This window comes from Phyllostomus discolor, chromosome 2, assembly GCF_004126475.2.
Source record: "Phyllostomus discolor isolate MPI-MPIP mPhyDis1 chromosome 2, mPhyDis1.pri.v3, whole genome shotgun sequence".
Classification (NCBI taxonomy): domain Eukaryota; kingdom Metazoa; phylum Chordata; class Mammalia; order Chiroptera; family Phyllostomidae; genus Phyllostomus; species Phyllostomus discolor.
Window position 1 is genome coordinate 171,297,285 of NC_040904.2, and position 23,705 is coordinate 171,320,989.

A 23,705-nucleotide genomic window follows, 5' to 3' on the forward strand; every position below is an offset into this window, starting at 1 on the left:
TTGAACCTGCTGAACTTTGTCCCATCACTGGGCCTTTCAGTCACTGCCACTTCTGTTTGGAATGTTGTCTCAGAGTTTTCCATGGCTACCTCCTCATTATTCTAGCCTCAGCCTCCCCACAGCACCCTCTGCTGTTGTCTCCTTGTCTTACTATTTTTTGTATTTTTGAATTTTTAAATTAAACATATTTGGGTGACAATGGTTAATAAGATTATATAGATTTCAAGTGTACAACTGATGTCATCTCTGTATTGCATTGTATGCCTATCACCCAAAGTAAAATCTTCCTTCACTATATATTTATTTTCTCCATTTCACCTATTGCCACATGGCATACTATATTTATTGTCTTTTTCCATATAAGTGTAAATTCTTTGAAGACAGAGATTTTTGTCATGTTTACCTCTGCATATCTATCCCCTAGAACTGTGCTGGGAGCATAATATAGGTGTCCATTAAATAATTGTCAATTATTTTACAGGGTTTATAAAAATTGGTATATGATAGATTATTGCATAATATGATTATTATATGATATATAATAATCCAGTGTAATGGATTAAGGCATAAAATGTAGAGTTAGCTTATATGGGTTCCTATCTTCATTCTGTCACTTACTAGATATAAGACTTGGGCAAATTACTTAACCTCTGTTCCTCATGTGTCTTACCTGTAAAGTGAGGATAACAATATAACTTCAAAGAGTTATTGTTAGGTTAAATTATTTATAATAAATTAAAAATATGTGTATATGTATAAATGATGTCTTCTGCACATATTGGAGTTAATTGTTATAAATGCCTACCCTTGATGATTTGGCCTTATCAGATTAGGAAAGGGGATCTATCTACAAAAGCAGCTGTTTTGAGGGCTTCTTTCCACTCTCTTGACAACCAACAGATGCAAGCCTGTCTTACTTTGTACTGTGATGGTTAAAACATCCCTCATGGTGGCCTTCCCATAGCCACACAGTATTAATCTTCTAAAGTTATTGCCTTGACTGCCCTCCCTCCTCCTCCTTCTCTTCAAACAGAATAATTCAACAATGGAATCCTCCTCAGAATATGTTAAAGTGCCAAGGTAAAATACAAAATCAATTAAATGGAAATGTAGATATCAAGATATTAAAAAGTTATCTTTAAGCTTTCCATTTTAATTTAACATAAAGAGAATCTTAACAGTAGCAAGAAAAAAGCAGTTACCTACAGGGGAGTTCCTATAAGGCTGTCAGCTGATTTCTCAAAAGAAACTTTGTAGTCTAGAAGGGATTGGCAAGAAATATTCAAAGTCATGAAAAGCAGGGACCTATAGCCAAGATTGCTCTACCCAGCAAAACTTTCATTTAGAACTGAAGGAAAGATAAAGTGCTTCCCAGACAAGAAAAAAACTAAAGGAGTTCATCATCACCAAACCATTATTATATGAAATGTTAAAGATACTTATTTAAGAAAAAGATAAAAATTATGAACAATAAAATGACAGAAATACAAAGCTATCAACAATTGACTCTAAAAAGCAAACAAGAAAAACAAAGACAGAATCATTGATTCAGAGAGCATTTTGGTGGTTGCCTGAAGGGAGGGGAATGTGGGGGAGTGGGTGAAGAGGTGAGGGGACTAGGAAGTACAAATAGGTAGTTACAGAATAGCCATGGGGATGTAGAGTACAGTAAAGGAAATGGAGTAGCCAAAGAACTTATACGCATGACCCATGAGCATGTATGATGGTGTGGGGATTGCCTGAGGGACTGGTGAAAATGCTGGCTGGAGGGGGTCAAAGGTGGAAAAACCAGGACAGCTGTAATAGCATAATCAATAAAATATGATTTTAAAAAGTATAAATTTTTACTTATTAGTGCAGTACTACTGGGATTGGTCGCCTACATTCACATCTGAAGAAAATGCTCAATTTCAGTTAAAGGTTAATGATGAGGGTGTAACTTTCCTTCTTTGTCACTCAACTTTATGGACTTGATTAAGATGTCTTGTATGCAAGAGTCTCCATATTCTAGCTCCAGCCCATGTATCCAAATTTGTATCCTTCTGTTCAGCACCAGCTGAGTGTACAGAGTAGAAAATGAAAGCTTTTCATGATTCAACAAGTATCTACTGTGTACTATGCCTGCCGTGTGTCAGGTACTGTATTAAGCAATGGAAACTCAGGCTAGATCTCTGCTTGCATGATGCCCCCTTTCTAGTGAGGGAGAATAATGGTAAACAGTAAAGAAATATGTAAATACGACATGTAATAAGTTCTCTGAAGAAACCAAACAGTAATATACTATAAAGAAGTAATATATTTTCAGGAGTAGGTGTAGGGACGTTGTTAGCTAGATAACTGGTCAAGGAGAACCTTTCTGCATAGCTGCTCTGTAAGCTGAGACTTGAAGGATGAGAGCCAGCCAGGAGGAGAGGGGTGAGACAGGGGCATGGGGTCAAGTGTGGGAACTGGAATGTTTTAAGCAGAGGGAACAGCACAGATGAAGGAAGCTATCCCTAGTTATTCCTGAATCTACCTACTACTTTCTTCTACCTCCATGTGCACTGTTTCTAATCCTTCTTGAGTTTCTTTAGAAGCAACTAGGCAAATAGAAATATTTAGTTTTTTCTTCCTTTGTTACATAAGGGGTAGCGAACTACACATCCTGTTTTACAATGGTATATTTTGGTTTAATAATTGTGTTGTGGAGGTCTTTCTGTATTGCTACGTAGTGTTTATTCTTTTTTGTTTATAATCACAAGATACCCCAGTGTTATTAAAACCAGTGTGTAGTTAATATGCCTATAAATGTTATTTCACTTGTGTGCAAATGGATGAATCTATGTGTATCATGTGTATCTAAAGGATGAATTCTCAGAAGGTGATTGCTGTGTCAAAGGACAAATACATTTCTAATTGTGTTATTGTCCAGTGCTTTGCATTGTGATTGTGCTGATTTACATTTTCAACAGCAATGGATGAGAGTGCCCGTTTTTCCAGACACATTTGAAGTATGTTATGAAATGTAAATTTTTCTAGTCTCATGGGTGAAAATAGTTTCTCAGTTTAGCACTAATTTTTGTTCTTCCTGAGGGAAGTTTAACTTTTTTAAGGGTATTGAGTCATGATTCAAGTGACATTTCCTACTTTAAAATTATGAAAGAATTGTCTCATGTTACCTTGCAGTGCTGTTGCGGTTTTATTTCAGAAGTTTACATCAGTGGGGTGGGGGAAGTAGAAGAGGGTAAAGGGGGGATAAATGTGATGGAAGGAGAAAACTTTGGTTGGTGAACACACAATAAAATACATGGATGATGTATTATGGAATTGTATACTTCAAACCTATATAATTTTATTAATCAATGTCACCCCAATAAATGCAATACATTTTTTTTAAAGTTTATATCATTGATCCTTTAGAACTTATTCTGTGGCTTGTATCTAAATTATTTTTTCCAGATGTCTACTTGTTGCAGTGCTATTAATTGTAAGTCCTGTATGATTTAAAATTTGTTTGCCTTTTTGGTCTTTATGTGCCAGCTTTGGAGTATTTCACTAATATGGCTTTATACTATTTTAATATCTTGTAGTCCTAGTCCTATCTCATTGTTTTCTTAAAATTATCTGGTGTTTTTATTTATTTATTTTTCATATAAACTTTACAAGCAATTTACATATTAAAAATCTGTTGGTATTTTATTGAAATTGAGATCTCATGTTTAGAGATTCATCTGGGGATGCCTGCTGTTCAAGAATGAGGCAAGTGATACTGGTTGTTTTCCTTTGCAGTTCTCTTGTACCTTAGCATTTTGCAGAGACTTTAAAAATTCTTATTTTATTTTATTTTTTTTCTTGCTTTCTTTTTGAATTTTATTTTTAATTATTGTTCAAGTACAATTTTCTATCTATTACTCCCATCCCGGCCCTAAAATTTTTATTCCTGGGCTTTTAACCCTTTTATTTGTGAATAAGTATCTTTTAGTTGTTTTTTATATGTGAAAACTGTTGAAACCTGTGTATTTTATTTCACTGAATTAACTTAGTGTTCACAGTAGTTTTTCATTTAGTTTGTATTTCTTAAGTTATGTACCAGTATCATTTATGAAGGTGACACTTTTTGTATCGTATGTTTTTATATTCCTAATCTTTTTTATCTACTTCTGCTTCATATAGGTGATACTGGGGACCCTTGTGTTTCTGACCTAAGTGGGAATGACTTGCCTGTGCCTTGGCTTTTCATGGTACTGTCTTTGGGCTGCGATATAATTTATCTTGTTCAGGAAGCATCGATATAACTATATTTTATTGATATTTTCAAAACAAAGTTGTTTATTGACTGTTTCAAAAGCCACGTGGTTTTTTTCTATTCACAGAAGTGACTGTAATGAATTTTATCAGTATGTCCCAATACTGAATCATACTTACATTGTTATGATAAACTCCTTCTCATCATGTATTTTTCTTTCCATGTGTTGCTGAATTTTCTTTGCTAATACAATTTAGGACTTTCATCTTGATATTCACATATGAGCTTGTCACAGTATATGTTGAATTTTGGTGCTGTCTTTATCATGTTTTGCTGTAAGTTGACACTAGTTTCATAAAAATGACTTGAATGTTTTGTTTTGTAAATATTTTGGAACAGGTCAGATAGCAGTGGAATAATCTGCTCTTTCAAGGTTTGGTGGAATTTCTCTGTGGAATTATCAAGGCCAGGAGGTTTTGTGATATGACTTTTATATCATTTGGTAGAAAAGAGGTCTTTTAGATTTTTAACATTTCTGGAGTTATTTTGGTAAATTATATTTTTCCCAGAAAATCATCTCTATCCTAAATTGTTTCTCACTGTTTTTCTTCTCTTCTCAAGCAATGGCATCTTGTAACGTTTTTGTCCCAACTGCCCTCCCATCACTGTTACCGTAATTCAAGTTTTGTTATCTCCCTTCTGGGTTATCTCCCTCTGTCTTACAGCCGTTGGAATTTTTTTCTCTGCAACCATCCATCACACACAATGTTATTAGATTAAATTTCATACCCTATAGTCTTACTCATTAATTCAGTGTTATCCAACATCTGGTACACGACAGGCACGAGAGGCATGAAGAAAAGAGTGCAGGCAAAGCTCTACTCTCACAGAGCTTCTATTTTAGCAAGTAGCACCAGACAGGGAACAAATGAAATATATCCAGTAGTGATAAATATTATGAAGAAAAATGAAACCAGGTAAAAGAGACAGAGATAGGATGTTGGGAGCCATGTTATATAGGGTGACGAATGTTGAATAGAGATATGAAACATGTGATAGAGCCACCAGAGAGAAGTGCTTGAGGCAGAAGGTTTAATAAGTACAAAGGTGTTGATGTGAGAGTGTATTTGTCACTCTGAGGAATAGCAGAGATACTGGAAGTGCAGCTCTAGGTACAAGTGGGAGAAAAGTCAGAACTGCAGGTTGGTCATCTGTGTTTGGAGGGATGGATGCTGAAAGGCAGTGGACAAATCACACAAGACATTGTAGACCATTGTAAGAACTTTTGATTTTACGGAGTGACATGAAAAATCATTAGAATGTTTGTTTTTTTTTTTTCAGGGGGCGACATGGTATAGATTTAGGAGAAATTACTGTGACTATTCTATAGAGGCCAGACTATAAAGGGCTATTGGTTTAGCTTGAGGAGGAGATCATGGATGTAGTGGTAAAATTTGGGAGAAGTGGTTGGTTTTCAGTTATATTTTAAAGGTTAAACAGTCAGGATTTGAAGGTGGATTGAATGTGGGATGTGAAAGAAAGAGCCACACTTGATTTATCTCTAAGGATTTGGGGGCTGAGAAATCTTAAATAATAATGTTGTCATTTACTGAAAAAGAGAGCTTTGCAGGAACAATAGGTTTGAACCAGAAATCAAGAATTTGGCTTTGGACATGTTAAGCTTGTGAATGCTACTATCTTTCTAAGTGGTGGAGATATAGAATAGTGAGTTGGATATTGGAGTCTGGAATTCAGAAGGCAGGTTTTTGTAAAAACTTTGCAATGGCTCCCTGTTGCTTAGAAATTCTAAATTGTTAGCATTACATTTAACGTCTCCTTTTTTCTGACCTTTTATGTCTTGTCTCACACTACTACTATTCATAGACCAGGCCAAGCAGGTTTTCTTATTCCTAGAATGTGCTAGACATTTTTACCATTTTGACGCTGTTGCCTGTGCCATTCTTTATGCCTGGAATGCCTGCAGTCTCAACTCTGCCCCTTGGAATACCATCCAGTGTCCAGGGTTTATGACTTTGTACGAGAGCTGAGAGAGAAAGGTGAGCCACGGAAAGGAAACTTTATGTTCAGTTGATGACGCTCATGAACAGACTCCTGGCTGTCTTGCTTCTCTCTGCTCATTTTAACCTATGGCACAGTGTACTTTTTCTTAGTGATGAAAAGAAAAGTAAATTTTTTTTTTAATTTTCAGATGGGAACATTTAAAGCACATGATGGTGAATATTTCTTAGAACCTATAATGAAGGCAGATGGGAGTGAACACGAAGATGACCATAACAAGCCACATCTTATATACAGACAGGAGTTAAAGAGGAACTATTTTCTGCATTCTCATAAGCCTTGTGACATTTCAGGTAAACAAGGAAGTAAAAGTATTTGGGTTAAAAATAAGATACTATTTAACTCTTTTTATTGATTAGAATTTATGTATTTTCTTTTAAATATGGAAGTATCTGATATATATTAACAAATTTCTTGACTCACTAGAAATCATCTACTGTCTATTTGCAATTTTGTTGTAGCAGACTGAATTTAAATAAAAAACAGCATTCAGTATATGGGATTTGTAGCAAATAACAATGAAAAGTCTTTACTTCAATGTATTAGTCATACTAGTATGATTTAATTTTTCTTAGAATTTTAAGATAATTAAAATAGAACCTAAGTAACAATAACATGTTCAGTTTTGCATGCTTTTAACTTTATGTACAGGAAACATTGTGTATAGTTTTCTGTGATTTACCTAGTTTGCTGTGTTTGGTGACTGAGGTTCATCTACTTGGTGCATGTAGCAGCCATTCATTCATTTCCACGGCTGTACAATATTTGGGCATATCACAGTTCGTATCTCCATTTTCCTGTTGAACTTCTGGGTTGCGTGCAGTTCTCTATTATAAACAATACTGCTATGAATATTCTTGTCCCCATCTCCTGTGTCTGAGAGTTTATCCAGAGTATACACATGGATACTAGGTAATTCCACATTGTTTTGCAAAGTGGTTTTCATCATTTTCCCTGTAAAATTCAGACTGTTGAAGACTTGTAATTGATTAGAACCTAGGAATCATAGATATCTTTAAAGCACAAATCCACTGCTAGTGAAATATTTGTATACCGCACAGAAGTCGTGTTAAGAGTTGCGGCCGTTTAGGTACATGAATCTTCACCATATCATTGTGTGCCATCCTGTGAAGAATGGTGAAAGGCACCTTCAGTTATCATCAAAGTACAAAATCTACACAAAAGAGTGGGATTAGAAAGGATTTATTTGAGAGTTTAGGTGTCCATAAACCATAGTTCCAAGCTCTGACATGCCATCTGTTTTGGGATATAATGATATGTAGGCCTTTGAAGGTTTTCCCTGGGAGTGCACTTCTTAACCTTTGCTATTATAAGAGTGCCGTTTTGGAGTGGTTCTCACTGTGTCCAAGGCCGTGTTTTAAATCTATTGACATAATAGATGCCTTTCTTATGCTTTTAATATGAGCATAAGGGTTTCATTTTTATGGCTTCAAAGAAAACACAAATGGGTACAGCTTCACAATAGAATTCTACAGAAGGCAGCTTATGCTTGTTCTGATCTACCATTCAGTAGCAGCTTGTTTAATGAATTGTTTAGCTTCTTAAGAAGAAAACCACCAAGTAGACACTCTGAATGCATAAATGTTTCACATAATGATATGCAGGGTTTTGCATTCACAGTCAGTGTTCATTATCAGAAAGAAAATGGTTGAAGGGAAGCCAGACTCTTTTGTTTAAATTTTTTTTATCCTGAAGACTTTTTACAAAAACTATAAATAAAGAACAAATAGAAAGCATTAGTTTAGTTTTCTTTTATTCACAATATATTTTTGCATAACATTTATCTCCTAAAATGTTAAAGGGTCCTTCTTTTCAATTCTTAAACTTCCTCAGTTTTTAGATACAATTACCATACATATTTTTAATCATTAAAAGCAATCAACTAATGGTCTAAGTAACTAGTTGCTAATCATCATTTTGCTCATAAAAATAGTTTTGAATGTATTTCATAAAATATTATCAAAGGCCTTTTCTCTCTCCCAATTCACACATTGTTGGTAAGAAATACTTGCAGGATCTTACATATTCTATAGGCGAAGCTTCCTCAGGAGATTTCTTCAAATAGGTGGGCGTAAAGATATAGCAAATGAACCAAAATGATTAATTGGAAGAGCCATTAAAAATATATCTGATGGTTTTCTTTTATTATGACCCTAGAATGTCTTAATTCATACTGGCTTCAGCTTTGATGAATTAGGTTAAATTATTTTCAACATCAGATTCCACCATGTGCCTGGAGGCCATACAAGTTATATCTGGTACCCCTACCTACCTGTAGAGGATGCCAGGCTCCCACAAAGACCCAGATGTATTCTAAGTAACCTGCAGTAGAAATGGCCAAACACACATACAACCTAAAAAATGAACAAAAAAACCCATACACACACTAACAAAATTAAGAACCAAGGGGAGGGAAACCCTGAAAAAAGAAAGTCGGGTATGAAAACATCTCTGGATTGTAAGTGAAGGTTTGCTATTGGCTATCCTCCGAGAGCAGGTCAGAGCTGCTTTGTGTTCCTCAGGAGACCCAGTGAGCTGTGATCAGTCTCATCCAGTGCCACTCGGTCCCTCCCATCTTAGTGTCATGGGGCAGGAGTGTAGACTGTCTGCAGAGCAGTGAAGAAGAGGACTTGCTGTGAGTGAAAATGAAATGTCTCTGAATGTGTTTGAAATTATCTTGGCCAGCTTTCGAATTTCTGTGCTTTTTCTAGTTAAAAAAACCATTTATTCATTCTTAGTCTTTGAGTCCCTAGTATATGTAAAGGATGTATTGGGTAAATCAAGGCTTTCTTACAGGAGGTTCTCAAAGCCCAGTGAGTGTAAAAAACCCCACAAATACAGAAATTTGATAAAACCAAGCTAAGGCAGTTAGCTATGTCAGGAACAATAGGGTAAGTAGCTCAAGGGGCAGAGCAACACACTGCCCAGGATTTTTTTCTACCAAGGGGGTGATATTTAAACCATTTAATCTCCAATAGGAAGGATTTGTAGGCCTTTTCTAAGCAAAAGGGAAAGGGAAGGCTTATATAAAAATGTGCGCAGGAGGTGTTTTGATGAAGTATGGTGGCAGACATGGAGATAACTGCCTTGGAAGGGGACTTGGTACTTATGGTTCCCAAGAAAAGCGCACATACCACATCACTCAGGGCCACATGGGGTAGCATCTGGGTTGGTTAGGAGGCGGGAGGAGTGAGGGGAAATGGACAAAAGGCAGTGTTACTACAGTGGTGGGAAGCTGTTAGGTGGGATGCCCTGTTGGACAACAAGTAAAACACAGATATTGGGTTTCTGTGGTTGGAGGGTAGATAATATCATTTTAGTGTACCCACAAAAGCTGGACTGAGGGAGGAAAGGTAATCAACTTTGGCTGGTAAGTTTGGTCCTGTGACTAATGGATGACAAATCAATTGCAAAATCTGTAAGAGTTAGCTGGAACAAATCTAGAGGTGAACGGGAATAGTATTTATATCTTTAAAGTCCTGATACCTGTGGGGAATAGTGGGGGGGGGGCAGGGGAAGATGAGGCTGTGAAGACACACAAAGGCAGATGTCAAAGGACGTTAAGGATTTTGTAGGCTACCCCGTAGGCATTGGGGAATCAAAGAAGTTTTCAGAGATATCATATGATCTCTTACTGTTGTATTACTTAGCTGTCAGTTTTATTTTTTTAAAGATAGTTTTGGGGTTGAATGAGATGAGACTAAAGACCAGGGAGACTGAGTCAAAGGAAGCAGCTATCTTGTCAGCAAAGGATTTCAATCTCAAACAAGTAAAGTGCAGGCACACAAGGAAGTAAATTGAAGATAATTTCCTTAAAGCTTTTCCATCAACTTAGAGATGGTAAAGATTTCTTTTGTCAGTAATCTGTTGGATATTTCTGTGAATGCATGAGAATTGTCTTTTTAATAAAATTGTACTCATATATGTCATTTCCCTGTCTACAAAATATGATGATTTAATCAGCATATGTTTTGGGAAATCTGACGTCTTTAATGTTGGCAGAGGTCACGTTTCACTTAGGAAGCTGGAGTCAGGGAAGAGTGTTCTGCCTCTGGCTCTGTTACTAACTGATTTTGAGACCTTAGCTTCTCTGTCTTAATTATAGCATGGGTAGTGGGTAGTTAATGGATTTAATGTTTCCTATATAAATGTCACATTTAGGGGTTTCTAAATTAGAGACCTTAAAGCTACAGGGACCGGACAGTTACCAGAAATGAGTGAAGTGAGGAGTCGTTAGGATGTCCAGGTAGCCATGGGTCAATGGCATGTGCATGCTTCTTGCAAAAGGTGTATTGGAAAGACAGGGTCAATATTACCAGATCTTTTGAATGTAATCTCTTACTTAGTGATATGTAAGTTCCCTGACACTTACAATATTTTATAAATTTGTGGGCAGAGGGGGTTATGCCATCAATTAATCTAGAAGCAGAGGAGTATAAATAAGGCCATGACCAAGACCAGTATTTTCAACCAATAACTTGTTAATGGTGTTTTCAGTCAGCTCAACTTCTAAATACATATAGAAATGACACTAGAGATTCCACTCTTTTGCACACCCTTTGTTAAAACCACTCTCTCAATGATCACTTATGACCTACTTGCCAAAAGCAGTAATCTGTCTTACTGTTACTTCACTTTAGGGGAAGATTTCTCACTATGGATCAACTTTTCCTAATTGAATTTTCCTTTCTTTGGCTTCTCTGACATACTTTGCTTCCAACTTTGCTGCTTTTCTTTCTTACTATTTTTTTTCTATTTCTCTTCCTGGTTGTTATTACTGCTTTTCCATCTTCTATGCAGTTTTTAAAGTCTTCCTCTTGGCCACCATTTTTTATATAGTCCTCATTATTTATGTTTTTTACTTCCCTAATTTAACTGCAAATTTAAATGACACATTTTTTAAATGATTTAAATTTAGCTTGTTTTGAGATCAGAGCTCAGGTCCAAAACTGTCTGGTACTCACATTTCTTGGATGTCCCTGTGGCATCCCATAGTCAACACATCTAATCTGAAACCATTGTCTCTCTCCTCCACCACCCTCTTCATCTATACCCCCCAAAAGAATCAAGTGTCCAACTTGATTCTTTTTTTCTTTCAGAGTCCAAATTATTGTCTAAATCAAGCTTCTGCTATATAAGAAGTGTTAATTTAAAAAAAATCCTACTCTATTAACTAGAGAAAACTGATTTAGATTTGAGTAACAGACTTGCCTCAACTATTCAGGTCTATCCTTTTTGCTTTATTTATTAATCAGTATTCTAAAGTGCATGAGAATAGTTTATTTTCTTAAGGAGCAATTTTCAGTCTTACTGCATTAGTTAAATTAAGTTAAATTTTGTCCCAAACCAAAGAACAATCTTAAATTGTGAAATTTTACCTTTTAAGGGTTTGAGTTGTGAATTCTATGGTATTAAAACTACCTCATACGTATTATGAAAAGCTCTGTACTTTTCAAAGCACTCTATATAGTCATATCTCATTGATCCTTAACGTAACTCTGTGGGATATAATCATCCTCAACTTACAGATGTTTTCTGGGAGGAGAAGAAACTTAGTGGTGGTGTGACAGTTTGTTCCATGCAGACAGGGTTATCTTATTAGCTGACCTATTTTAGCAATTGTACTGTTTGCCACGATAGTGAAATGTACATGTAATAATGCATTCCAAAGACAAAAATCAACCTTTTATTTACAGTGCTTGCTTTGTGTTGTCATTCTTCCCTGTGGCAGTGTCCCAGGTCTTTGAAGTTCTATTTATTTGTGGTTTTATTATCTAGTTTTATTTCTAATGAGGTTGCTGAATTATGGGAAATGGGCAAATGAGGACGGGAACCAGAATTCAGGAAACAGAGCTGTGTTTATCCAGTCAGGTGCATTTCAAAAATCTATCACATGAAAGGTAACTTTAATGCCTTGCATTTTATGTGTGTTGTTTCTAGAAGGATGACCTATCTACTCTGAGGAACTAAAGTTTGTTTTTCTTATTGTGTGATTACATTTTTATTGTATTTTATTGTTTATGCCATTATAAATTGTTCACACTTTTCTCCCCTTTGTCCACATCCATCCATGCCCACCTCAGGCAACCCTCATGTTGTTGTCTGTGACCCTGTGTCATACATATATGCTACTTAATTTTTTAAAAAACCTTCCTTTCTTTATACTAAGATTATATTTTTCATACTACATCATTAAACTGGAGAATGTTTTGCAGGTAAAAGTAATTCATTCCTTTTAAGTTTTGAAGGCAAGCTTTTTAATGCTTTCTCTGTGCTAGCTTAGAAAGCAAGAGGAGAGAATTATGAATCTTGAAGTGTAGAAGTGATACCATAGCTATAACCCCTAATTGAAGAATAAGGTATGCTGTGTCCAAATACAATGGTGTCAAACCATTTGTTGTATTTTTTCTGATTTGATTGTCTCTCACTGTTTGTAAAACTAGAGCTTCTCATTTGTTGCTAGGAATTCTATTTTTTTCTGATCATGTCAACTTGTTCTGGTTCATGTATTAATCAAGTTTACTTTTAAGGATGAACTGAGACTATTTTTTTTAAATATTTGGGACATCTGGTTTTCTGTCTTACCCCCATTAAGAAATTTTCTGCCTTTGCTTTATATTGGTCCAGTTCCTATTTTGAAATTCATATGTAGGGTTTTTAGTCACTTAGCAACTTGTTAAAGTTCCTAATGAGTTTTTTTCTTTTTTAAATATTTCATTGATTATGCTATTATAATAGTCCAACTTTCTCCCCTTTATTCCCCTCTGCCCTGCACACCCTCTCACACCCACATTTCCCTCCTGCCCTTAGTTCATGTCCATGGGTCGTACACATAAGTTCTTTGGCTTCTCCATTTCCTATACTATTCTTAACCTGCCCCTGTCTATTTTCTACCTACCATTTATGCTGCCTATGAGTTTTTATTGGACAGCAATGTAAGCCTCCACTGCTAGAACTGGATACATCTCTGTTTACCCTTCAGTGATCTGTCTACCACCTTGTTGTTGTTTTTTGGGGGGGGTGGGGGGGCTTGGTTTATTCTCTTAAATCATTTATCCTTTAAGAAATTTCTCCTTAATCTTTTCCTTTCACAGTGAGATGTGTCTCCTAAAAAAAAATCTTTTTATCTAAATGAGTTTATTTTAAATACCTAAGGTGCTCTTTACTTATAGAGATTAAAATGTGAATGGGGTCATTAGCTTTTTAGTTCTTTTACCCATTGTACCTCATTATAGACTCTTACTTTATTGAAAATTTGTTTGTTTTATAATTAGCATCCTATTCATTTTCCTGTGGTTAATGTACCTGCTCATAATTTGATAAGATTAAGAGTGTGGACTTTAAAATCACTGGCCAAAGACTACTAACAGTTTGGGACATACTATTTATTCAGAATATAATTTACACTATCTTGCTTTGTTTTTAAATGTGTTATATGTCTCTGCTACCCCACCTATTTGTTTTAAGATTTTGTGTTTATGTTCCTTAAAGTAAAAGATTACATTTTATTTCATTTTTTACATTCTTTACAGCAACTAATGTCATGAACAGAGCTGCTATGTAAACAGTTGTTAGTGCCAAAATTACTCTTCTGCTCACAGCCAGGTGTATAAGACAGTTCATTCAGAAGATGAGTTGGGGCCTCATAGGAAAACCAGCTGAGACATGGAAATCAGAGAAGGCTTACTTGAGAAAAAACTCATTATTCGAGACTTGAATGATGAATAGGGTTTAGTCAGGGGAAGGGGAGAGGGAGAGAAGTACTGCAGATGGAAGCAACAGCATGTGCAAATACCTGGAGATGAGGCAGAGCTTGTACCACTTAGGGAACTAAAAGTATTTGAGAAAAAGCATGCGATGCTGGGAGGTGGTAAGATGAGATGATGCTGGAGAGGTAAGCCGGAGAAAGCTTATAAAGGTCTCTGTTAAGCCCTGTTTAAAAGATTTAGGCTTTAATTTGACACCTGTCCAGTGGGTGTTAGGAGTTACCTCCTCTAGTAATTCAAAGTAAGTTCCTGGTATAGGGTCTGATTACTGTTTTCTTTGGCCTCAGCTAATTGCTGTTATTGGAGGCAGAGCTATAGTGAGCGAGACCCACCATGCTCATGGGGTCAGGCAGTTGCAATGAACTATAGGCTAATAATGAATGGGGGTTGGTACCCAAAGAAAAATTGAGTACTATTATGAGAAGTTGGATGAATGGATGCTGGGTGGAGAAAATGGGGACATGTGCAAAGCAAGGAATGGACAGTTGTGACACTGGTGTTTAAAAATGTATGTTGGAGGTACCTTTTTTTTATCCTCATCTGAGGACATGCCTATTGATTTTTAGAGAGAGGGGGAAGAAGGGAGAGAAAAGAAGAGAAACATCGATGTGAAAGAGAAACATGATTGGTTGCCTCATGTATGTACCCTGACTGGGACTGAAGCAGCAACCTAGGCATGTGCCCTGACCAGGAATCATACCCACAATCTTGCATTCTATGAGACGATGCTCCAACCAACTGAGCCACACTGGCTAAGGCTGGAGGTGCCTTTGAGCACTGCAAAAGGAGATGCTGACAGCTGAGAAGTACAGAATGAAAGGGGATGTTTTTGAGATTAACAGCTAAACTTTGTGTTTTGAGAAGGTACAATGGACAAAAGACTTGAGATATTAGTAACTAAGATACAGACTATGGTAAAAGAAGGTCCCAGCCAAGATGGAGGTGTAGGTAGAAACTCTTCACTGCCTTGTACAACCAAAAGGAGAATAATAACCAATTTAAAATCAATAAACAACCAGAAGTGCCAGAAAATCAAACTGCATGGAACTCCGACAACCATGGAATTAAAGTCAAATAGAATAACCAGGCCGGTAAGGTGGCAGACAGAGAGAAACTGCAGTGAGGCAGAGGACTGTGGGGGTGGGACTAGCTGCAGCTTGGCAGCAGGTTGCATGAGGACTGACTGAAGGGAAAACTGAGACTCAGAGGTGGCTGTGGACTATGGCAGTTGCCGCGGTGGGAGAAACTCCCAGTCTTACACGAGAGTTCATTGAAAAGTGCTCTAGAGACCAGCAGGCAAGCTGCACTGTTCCCTCTCTGGCCCCTCCCCCACAGGCAGCATTGCAGCACAATAACAGGGTTGTCCTGCAGGGTGAATTCCTAAGGCCCTGCCCCCTTACAACCTATTAGCTGTACCAAGACAAAGAAATATGGCCCAAATGAAAGAACAGAGCAAAACCTCAAGAGTTAAGTGATGATAAGATTGCCAACGTATCTGATGGAGAATTTAAAGCCCTGGTAATCAAAATGCTCATGAAACTGATTGAGCTTGGTTGAAAAATGAAACAACAAATAAAAGATACCCAGAATGAAATAAAGCAAAATATTCAGGGAACCATCAGTGACAGGAAGGAAATCAGAACTCAAATTAAAAATTTGGAAAAAAAGGAAGAAATAAACATCCAACCGGAACAGAATGAAGAAATAAGAATCCAAAAAAGTGAGGAGAGTCTTCCAAAATCTCTGGGGCAACCTGAAATGTTCCAATATCTGAATTATGGGGTGCCAGAAAGAGAACAGCAGCAGCAAAAATTTGAAAACTTACTTGAACAAATAATGGAAACTTCCCCAGTCTGGCAAAGGAAATAGACTTTCACGAAGTCCAGGAAGCCCAGACAGTCCCAAAGAAGTTGGACCCAAAGAGCAACACACCAGGGCCACATCATCAAGTTACCCAAGATTAAAAGACAGAGAAAATCTTAAAAGCAGCAAGAGGGAAGGAGTTACCTACAAAGGAGTGCCTATAAGGCTATCAGCTGATTTCTCAAAAGAAATCTTACAGGCAAAAAGGGGCTGGAAAGAAGTATTCAAAGTCATGAAAGGCAAGGACCTGTATCCAAGATGACTCTATCCAGCAAAGCTTTCTATCATTTAGAATGGAAGGGCATAAAAAGTGCTTCCCAAATAAGATCAAGTTAAGAGTTCATCATTACCAAACCATTATTATATGAAATGTTAAAGGGACTTAGCTAAGAAAAAGATGATCAAAACTATGAACAGTAAAATGACGACAAACTCACAACTATCAACATATGAACCTAAAGTAAAAGAAAAACAACAAAGACAAAAACTAAGCAAACAACTAGAACAGGAACAGAATCAGAGAAACAGACATCACATGGAGAGATTTCAGCAGGGAGGGGTAATGGAGGAATAGGGGGGAAGGTACAGGGAAGAAGCATAATTGCTGGCATTAGATAGACAGGGAGAGGTCAAAAATGGTATAAACAGAGAACTCAAAGAGCTTATATGTATAGGTCATGGATATGAACTAAGTGGGGGGGATGCTGGAGGGTTGGGGATGCAGGGTGGAGGGGAGCTAAAGGGAAAAAATTGGTGAAACTGTAATAGCATAATCAATAAAATATACTGTACTTTAAAAAAAAGAACCAGTATTGTTATTGTTAGCATGAAACTGTCCAGAATTTTCAGTTAACTTATTTTTCTACTGTTGTGCTGTTTAATAATTTTGCATGTCTACTAACAAATGGGGATTATCTGATGACTACCACTCATTTTTATTTTTGTTTTCACATATTTTTTTGTTGTTCAAGTACAGTTGTCTCCATTTTTCTTCCAAAACTCTCCCCAACCAGCCATCCCCACTTCCTACCCTTGATCCTACCCCCCCGTTGGTTTTGTCCACATGTCCTTTATAGTTGTTCCTGAAAACCCTTTCCCCTCCCCCCCCCATTATCTCCTCCTACCTCCCCACTAGTTACTGTCACTTTCTTAATTTCAGTGTCTCTGGTTATATTTTGCTTGCTTGTTTGTTTTGTTTAATTTGGGGAATGATGAGAGTGCAAATAGAAAGGCTGAGGCACTATTTAGGTTGTGACTTTAAAAATCTGATTGTGCAGCAAGAAAATGGAAGAAATTTCTGAATGATCTCTATTTAGTATATCCACTGCCAGCCCTGGCAAACTCAGTCATAGCCTTCATCTGGGGAGGAGATTTATGGTATAGGGTCAATAAATCAAAAGCCTGCCCTTTTTTTCCCACTTCATGGTGGGCCAGGAACAGGAACACAAGAGTGCCATGTAATGTGTGTACAGGTCATCCTGGCTTCACATTCTGGGGTGGGGTTGGGCATTGAATAAGGGGGCGGGGGGGGGGAGCTGACTGCTAAGAGGAGAATCTTGTTCTTGTTCTACAATAATAACTCTGGAGGATGAGATCTCAATCTTGCCCCAACATGGATTTGTTTACCCATTTGTTCATTCATTTATAAAGTATTTGAGTACCTCCTCCACTGGAGTTCCAGAGGCTCTGGGGCCTGCTTAACATGTCCCACAACCAGCCTGTACAAGTTCAGTGAGGGAGGGAGAGAGGGTATCAGGAGATGAAGTCAGAGTGGTAGTGGGAGGCTAGATCATGTAGTTATGGGTGAATCCAGGTGTGGGGCCTGAAGATCAAACAAACTGGTGAGGTTGAGAAAAGTAATACAAAAATTGTGAATACAGAATTTCTAGGACTCTATCCAAGGCCTTGGAAAAAGACTTTGTAACTGAGAGACCAGACATTTAAGCTGCTTTAGGTGCATACTAAGTCAACACACGGACCTTGTAAGTCACAATTACAACTTGGACAATTACTCTAGCACTGGAAACCGCTGTAAGATTTCAAGCAGAAGAGTGACCCAATCAGCTCGCATTTTGAAAGGATTACTCATTTTGTTGGATGCAAAAAAGACTAGCTGAACAAGGGCATGAGCCAGGAGAGTTAGGAAGATACTGAAACAATCATGTTGAGAAATGAAGTCTTGAATTAGGGTGGTAGCTATGAATTTAGTGAGAAGTGGCCTGATACTGTACATTTTGATGGTCAAGCTGATAGGTGGGTGGCTGGGTTTGGAGTTTAAGGGTTGAGAGTAAGAGTTGTCAGAGTATATAAGAAAGTTCTCCTTGCCCTCTCAGAGTGAATGGAAGGGTGGAGTTGTCATTTACTGAGATGGAGAAGACAATGGGAACCACAAGTTTAGGAAGGAGTATCAGGAGTCATAGATTTTAGACATTTTGAATTTGGGGTGTCAATTAGAAATCTAAAGGGAGAAAAGAAATAGATAATAGAATGTATGATTTGGAAGGTCTGTATGGGGGCCTGGGCTTGAGATAATTTAAGAGTCAAAAATAAATAATACTTAAACATATAAGGCTGTTTGGAATTGTATAGGGAATGGGTTAGATACAGAAAAGAAAAATATCCAAGTATTAACTGTGGGTATGACAATGTTCAGCATCTGGGGAGATGAGAAGAGTAGGATATTGAAAAGTAAAGGCCAGGGAGATAGTAAGACAGCTGGGAAATGCGTGCCCCAAAACCTAATAAAAGATTTTTAAAAAGGTAGGACTAATTATTTGGCTAAGTGGTATTGGGAATTCAAAGAATGTGATTTGGAGCTAATTACTGAGTTTTGCAAACTAGGAATGATTACTGGCCTTATATGTTATGCTGACTGGAATAGGTTCAAGAATATTGCATGCATACAAGTTATAAAACTAATATTGTAAAGGACAGTTAGATAAACTATCTTTAGGTCTTACTTTTGGGGGATTAATCCTGTTGTGGTAAAAACCTTCATTAGAAAAAGGTGATGTATTAAACTTGAGGATTAGCATTAAAGTGAAAGAAAGTACTTGTTTGAAATAAGAGCTCATCTATCAATAATTTCAAACTTTGATTATTTCTTTTGCAAAACCTAAAAAGTAGATAGTTTTATTAAAAATTATCAAAAGCAAGAGTCAATAAAACCTTATTTTGTAAAAGTTAACTGAAACATTTTATAGGAATTAAAAATTTATAGCATATATAACATTTATTCAAAAAAGTATCCTTATATGTGAATCTGCTTTGGGCATTGTCTTTTCTTCCACTGGTCTATTGGTTTATCATTGTGCGAAAAGTGCCTTAAAAATATTATAGCTCTATTATAAGTCCTGCAATGTAGTAGAAGAAGCCCTTGAGTGTATTCTTCAAGATTGTCTTGGTTTTTCTTTTAATTCTTTTTCTCTTTTAAAATAGTTTATTGTTGTTCAATTACAGTTGTCTGCCTTTACTCACAACCACCCCAGCCAACCCCACCTCCCTCCCTTGCTCCCACCCTCCCCCTTGGTTGTGTCCATGTGTCCTTTGTAGTTGCTCCTAAAAACTCTTCCCCAATTATCCCCTCCCACCTCCTCTCTGGTTACTGTCAGATTGTTTTTAATATTGAATGTCAACTATAATTTCATCTTTCCATTACAGTTGGCATTCAGTATTTTATATTAGTTTCAAGTGTACAGCATAGAGGTTACACAGTTATATAACTTGCAAAATGATTCCTCTGATAATTCCTGTATTCACCTGGCACCATACATAGTTATTACAATAATATTGACTATATTCCCTGTGCTGTACTTCATATCCTTGTAACTGTCTTCTAACTACTGATCTGTACTTTCTAATCCCTTCATCCTTTCACCCAGTCCCTCCAGGTGCCCTCCCATCTGGAAACCGTCAGGTCTTGGTCATTCTTGACCCTTTGCATTTACATATAAATTTTGGAATAAGCTTTTTGGTTTCCATAAAATGAAAAATTATGATTGAATTTTATTGGATTAATTGATCAATTTAGTGAAGTGACAGCTTTATATAATGTATCTGCCAAACCATCAACATGGTATATCCATTCTTCCTTAATTGTCCACAGTATATTTTATATTTCTTCCTGGGTATTTAGTCAGTTTTTAATTGTAAGTATGATTTTTAAAATTTATTTTCCTAATTATTACTTCTATATAAACATGCAGGGAATTTTTAATATCAAACTTACATTCAGCAACTTTGCTCATATATTCTAATAGTTTGTTGATATTTTAGATTTTGCACATGAACAAATATGTAGACCAGGGGTGCTGAACACATTTTCACCAGGGGCCACGTCAGCTTCGTGGTTGCCTTCAAAGGGCCGAATGTAATTTCAACTCCTTAACAGTTAAGGGGTAGTTACATTCATACAGTCCTAAAATTATCTTGGCCCTTTGAAAGCAACCAAGAGGCCAATGTAGCCCCCGGTGAAAATGAGTTTATTGTAGACAGTTATTTCTTCCCTTTCAATCTTTCAACCTTCCCTCCCTCCCTCCCTCACCCCCTCACCCCTGTCTGTCCGTCCGTCCTTCCTTCCTTCCCTCCCTCCTTCTCTCCCTTCCTCTCTCTCTCCCTCCCTCCCTCCTCTGGCTAGGATTTCTAAAACAACGTTGAATGGGAATGGCAATAATGAAAAACCTTGCCTCATCACCAATTTTAGAAAGAAAGATTTCAACCTTTTCTAATATGTACAAGCCTGTTGGTCTTTCTTAGATGCCCTTGATACAATTAAGGAAATTCCACTAAATTCCCAGCTGAAGACTTTCTGTTCTGAATGGATATTAAATTTTATCGACTTCTGGCAAGATGGAGGAATAGGTGGATGCACCGTACCTCCTCACACAACCAAGATTAGAATAACAATAATTTACAACAATAATTTACAGATAGAATAACACCCAGAACCGATAGAGGATTTATCTGAATGGCAGTCGGACAGCCAAGAAGTTGAAGTAGACGCGTTCATCCAGACTGGTAGGGGATGACGAGCCGGGCGGGCACGGGGCTGGCGCAGGTTGGCGGCGCGCGGAGGTCGGGGAAAGTTTGGCTCGAAATTGGCGCGACAGCCATCTGGGGCACAAGAACGCAGCGGTGGTCCCTGAGTACGCAAGCTGCGGCTGGCAGACCCAGTGAGGCAGCGATTGTGGACCAGGGCAGAGCTCGCAGCCCAGGATCCCAGAGAAGGGTCCAAGCCCAGGAGAACGGAACTACTGCCATTGTTCCCTCCCGTCCCCACTCCCGCCCCCGCCCCCACATATAACATCACAATCTAGTGACTGGGGTGCCCAGCCCCGGTGAACACCTAAGGCTCCGCCCCCCACCATAACAAGAGCAACCAGATGGGGGTTGGGGGGGAAGGAGAGACAGGGAAAGATAAGTTTCAACAGAACAGATCAGTCCCCCAGGACTCATCCTTTTGAGTGACCAAGAAATAGCCAATCTATCAGATGCACAGTTCAAAACACTGGTGATCAGAAAACTCATGGAATCGGTTGATTTTGGGCACAATTTTGATGAAAGGATGCAGGTTACCATAAAAGAGATGCAGGAAGATATGCGGAGGAGAGCCAATAGTGAAAGGAAGGAATCTGAGCCTCAAAACAATACAGTGGACCAGAAGGAAGATAGAATCAACCAAGCAGGAAAGCATGATGAAATAAGAATTCAAAAAATCGAGGAAAAGCTTAAGAGCATCCAGGACACCTTTAAACGTTCCAACATCTGAATTATAGGGGTACCAGAATGGGAAGGGGAAAAGCAACAAATGGAGTATGCATTTGAACAAATAATACAGAACTTCCCCAATCTGGCAAAGGGAACAGTCTTCCAAGAAATCCAAGAAGCTCAGAGAGCCCCAAAGAAGTTGGACCCAAGAAGAAACACACCAAGGCACATCATAATTACATTAGCCAAGGTAAAAACGAAGGAGAGAATCCTAGAAGCAGCAAGAGGTAAGGGGACAGTCACCTACAAAGGAGTTCCCATCAGACTGTCAGCTGATTTCTCCAAAGAGACCTTACAGGCAAGAAGGGGCTGGAAAGAAATATTCCAAGTCATGAAAGACAAGGACCTACATCCCAGATTGCTCTATCCAGCAAAGCTCTCATTTAGAATGGAAGGGCAGAGAAAGTGCTTCTCAGATAAGGTCAAGTTAAAGGAGTTCATCATCACCAAGCCCTTATTTTATGAAATGCTAAAGGGACTTATCTAAGAAAAGAAGATAAAGAAAAGACATGTATAGTAAAAGGACAGCAAACTCACAAATATTAACAACCACACCTAAAGCAAAACCAAAAGAAACTAAGTAAACAATTAGAACAGGAACAGAACCACAGAAATGGAGGGCACATGGAGGGTTAGCAGCAGAGGGGTGGGAGGAGGAGAGAGGGAGGAAAAGGTATAGAGAATAAGTAGCATAGAATGTAGGTTGAAAATAGATAGGGGGAGGGCAAGAATAGTACAGGAAATGTAGAAGCTAAAGAACTCATAAGTATGACACATGGACATGAACTAAAGGGGGGAAACGTGGGTGGGAGAGGGGGTACAGGGTGGAGGGGAGAGAAGAGGGGAATGGGACAACTGTAATAGCATAATCAATAAAATATATTTAAAAAAAAGGAAAATGCACAACCTAAAAAAAAATTTTTATCAAAACTTTTTCCTTCGCAAGACCATTTATCTTTACCCTTTATTCAGTCAGTTGACCCTCAAATGGTGAGTCCCTTTATGTTCTAACCAGACTGAATTTGATAATACTTTCTTTATAATTGGTACATCTATATTCATGATTAAATTAGTTTTGAGATTTTCCCCCCGACTGTGTTAGGCAAAGAGCAAAGAAGATGGGTACCTATAAGGAGAAAGTGATTGAAATAATGAACCATAGTACATGAGTTGTATAAGGATGTCACCATTCTTATTTTATATACTTAATATTTGTTTAGATTCACTTAGGTAAAGGACTCAAGGGAAAAGAACTCAATATATTTTGGGGGAATAATAAATGTAAAATTTTCTCTCTAAGGTATTAGATAATTAATCAGCCATATAGCTCATTTTACAGTTTTCCCTTGGTTGGTCTAGCAAACAGAACTTAATTGAAAATGCTTAGTGAAGTAAATTTTAATCTTTGGCTCCCTACTGCTTAGCCATGTGATGCTTTCCTCTAGAAGAGGAAGCAAAGATTTTAATTATTTGCAATTAGAATCTGATTCACTTTTGGAGCATTCAGAAGCAAGCCCTGTTTAAAGAGATCAAGGCCTGAGACCCGCTCTCACAATGAGCACAATGCCAGAGAAAACAGCACAAGGATGGTGATGGTCCATATTCCTCATTTGGTGAGCGTGATTACTGCTGGAGTGAGAGGTGGGCTCATTGCCAGGTCAGGCGACAGATACACTGTTTCATGTGGAGAACATCCAGAGCTCTGGGCCTACCCCAACAGGCTGCTTCCGTAGGCTTTTCTTCCTTGGAAGAAAGCCAGAACGTTGAAGGGAAAAAACTCAGTCTGACCTGTCAGTCTGCAGTCTGCAACTTCTTTTGCACATACACAAACGTGGCTAGATGTTAGATTAACACGGTGTTAAGATGGACAAAAACATTCTTTTAAGAAGTTGTGTTTTATTTTGGGCTGTAGCATAATATCAAATAACAAAATACCTGCTTGAAAATAAGAGTTCAATCCATTAGTGATCTCAGAGTTGGATTTT

At 37.7% G+C, this 23,705-nt stretch overlaps 1 protein-coding gene across 1 annotated transcript in view; it reads left to right on the forward strand.

Annotated features, from left to right (window-relative positions):
- Window positions 1–23,705, forward strand: part of ADAMTS20 (ADAM metallopeptidase with thrombospondin type 1 motif 20) — a 177,939-nt gene that overhangs the window by 21,999 nt on the left and 132,235 nt on the right. Inside the window, exon 3 of the mRNA XM_028533415.2 lies at window positions 6,435–6,597. Coding sequence (XP_028389216.1) covers window positions 6,435–6,597 — 163 coding nt within the window. The remainder of the gene's footprint in view (window positions 1–6,434; window positions 6,598–23,705) is intronic.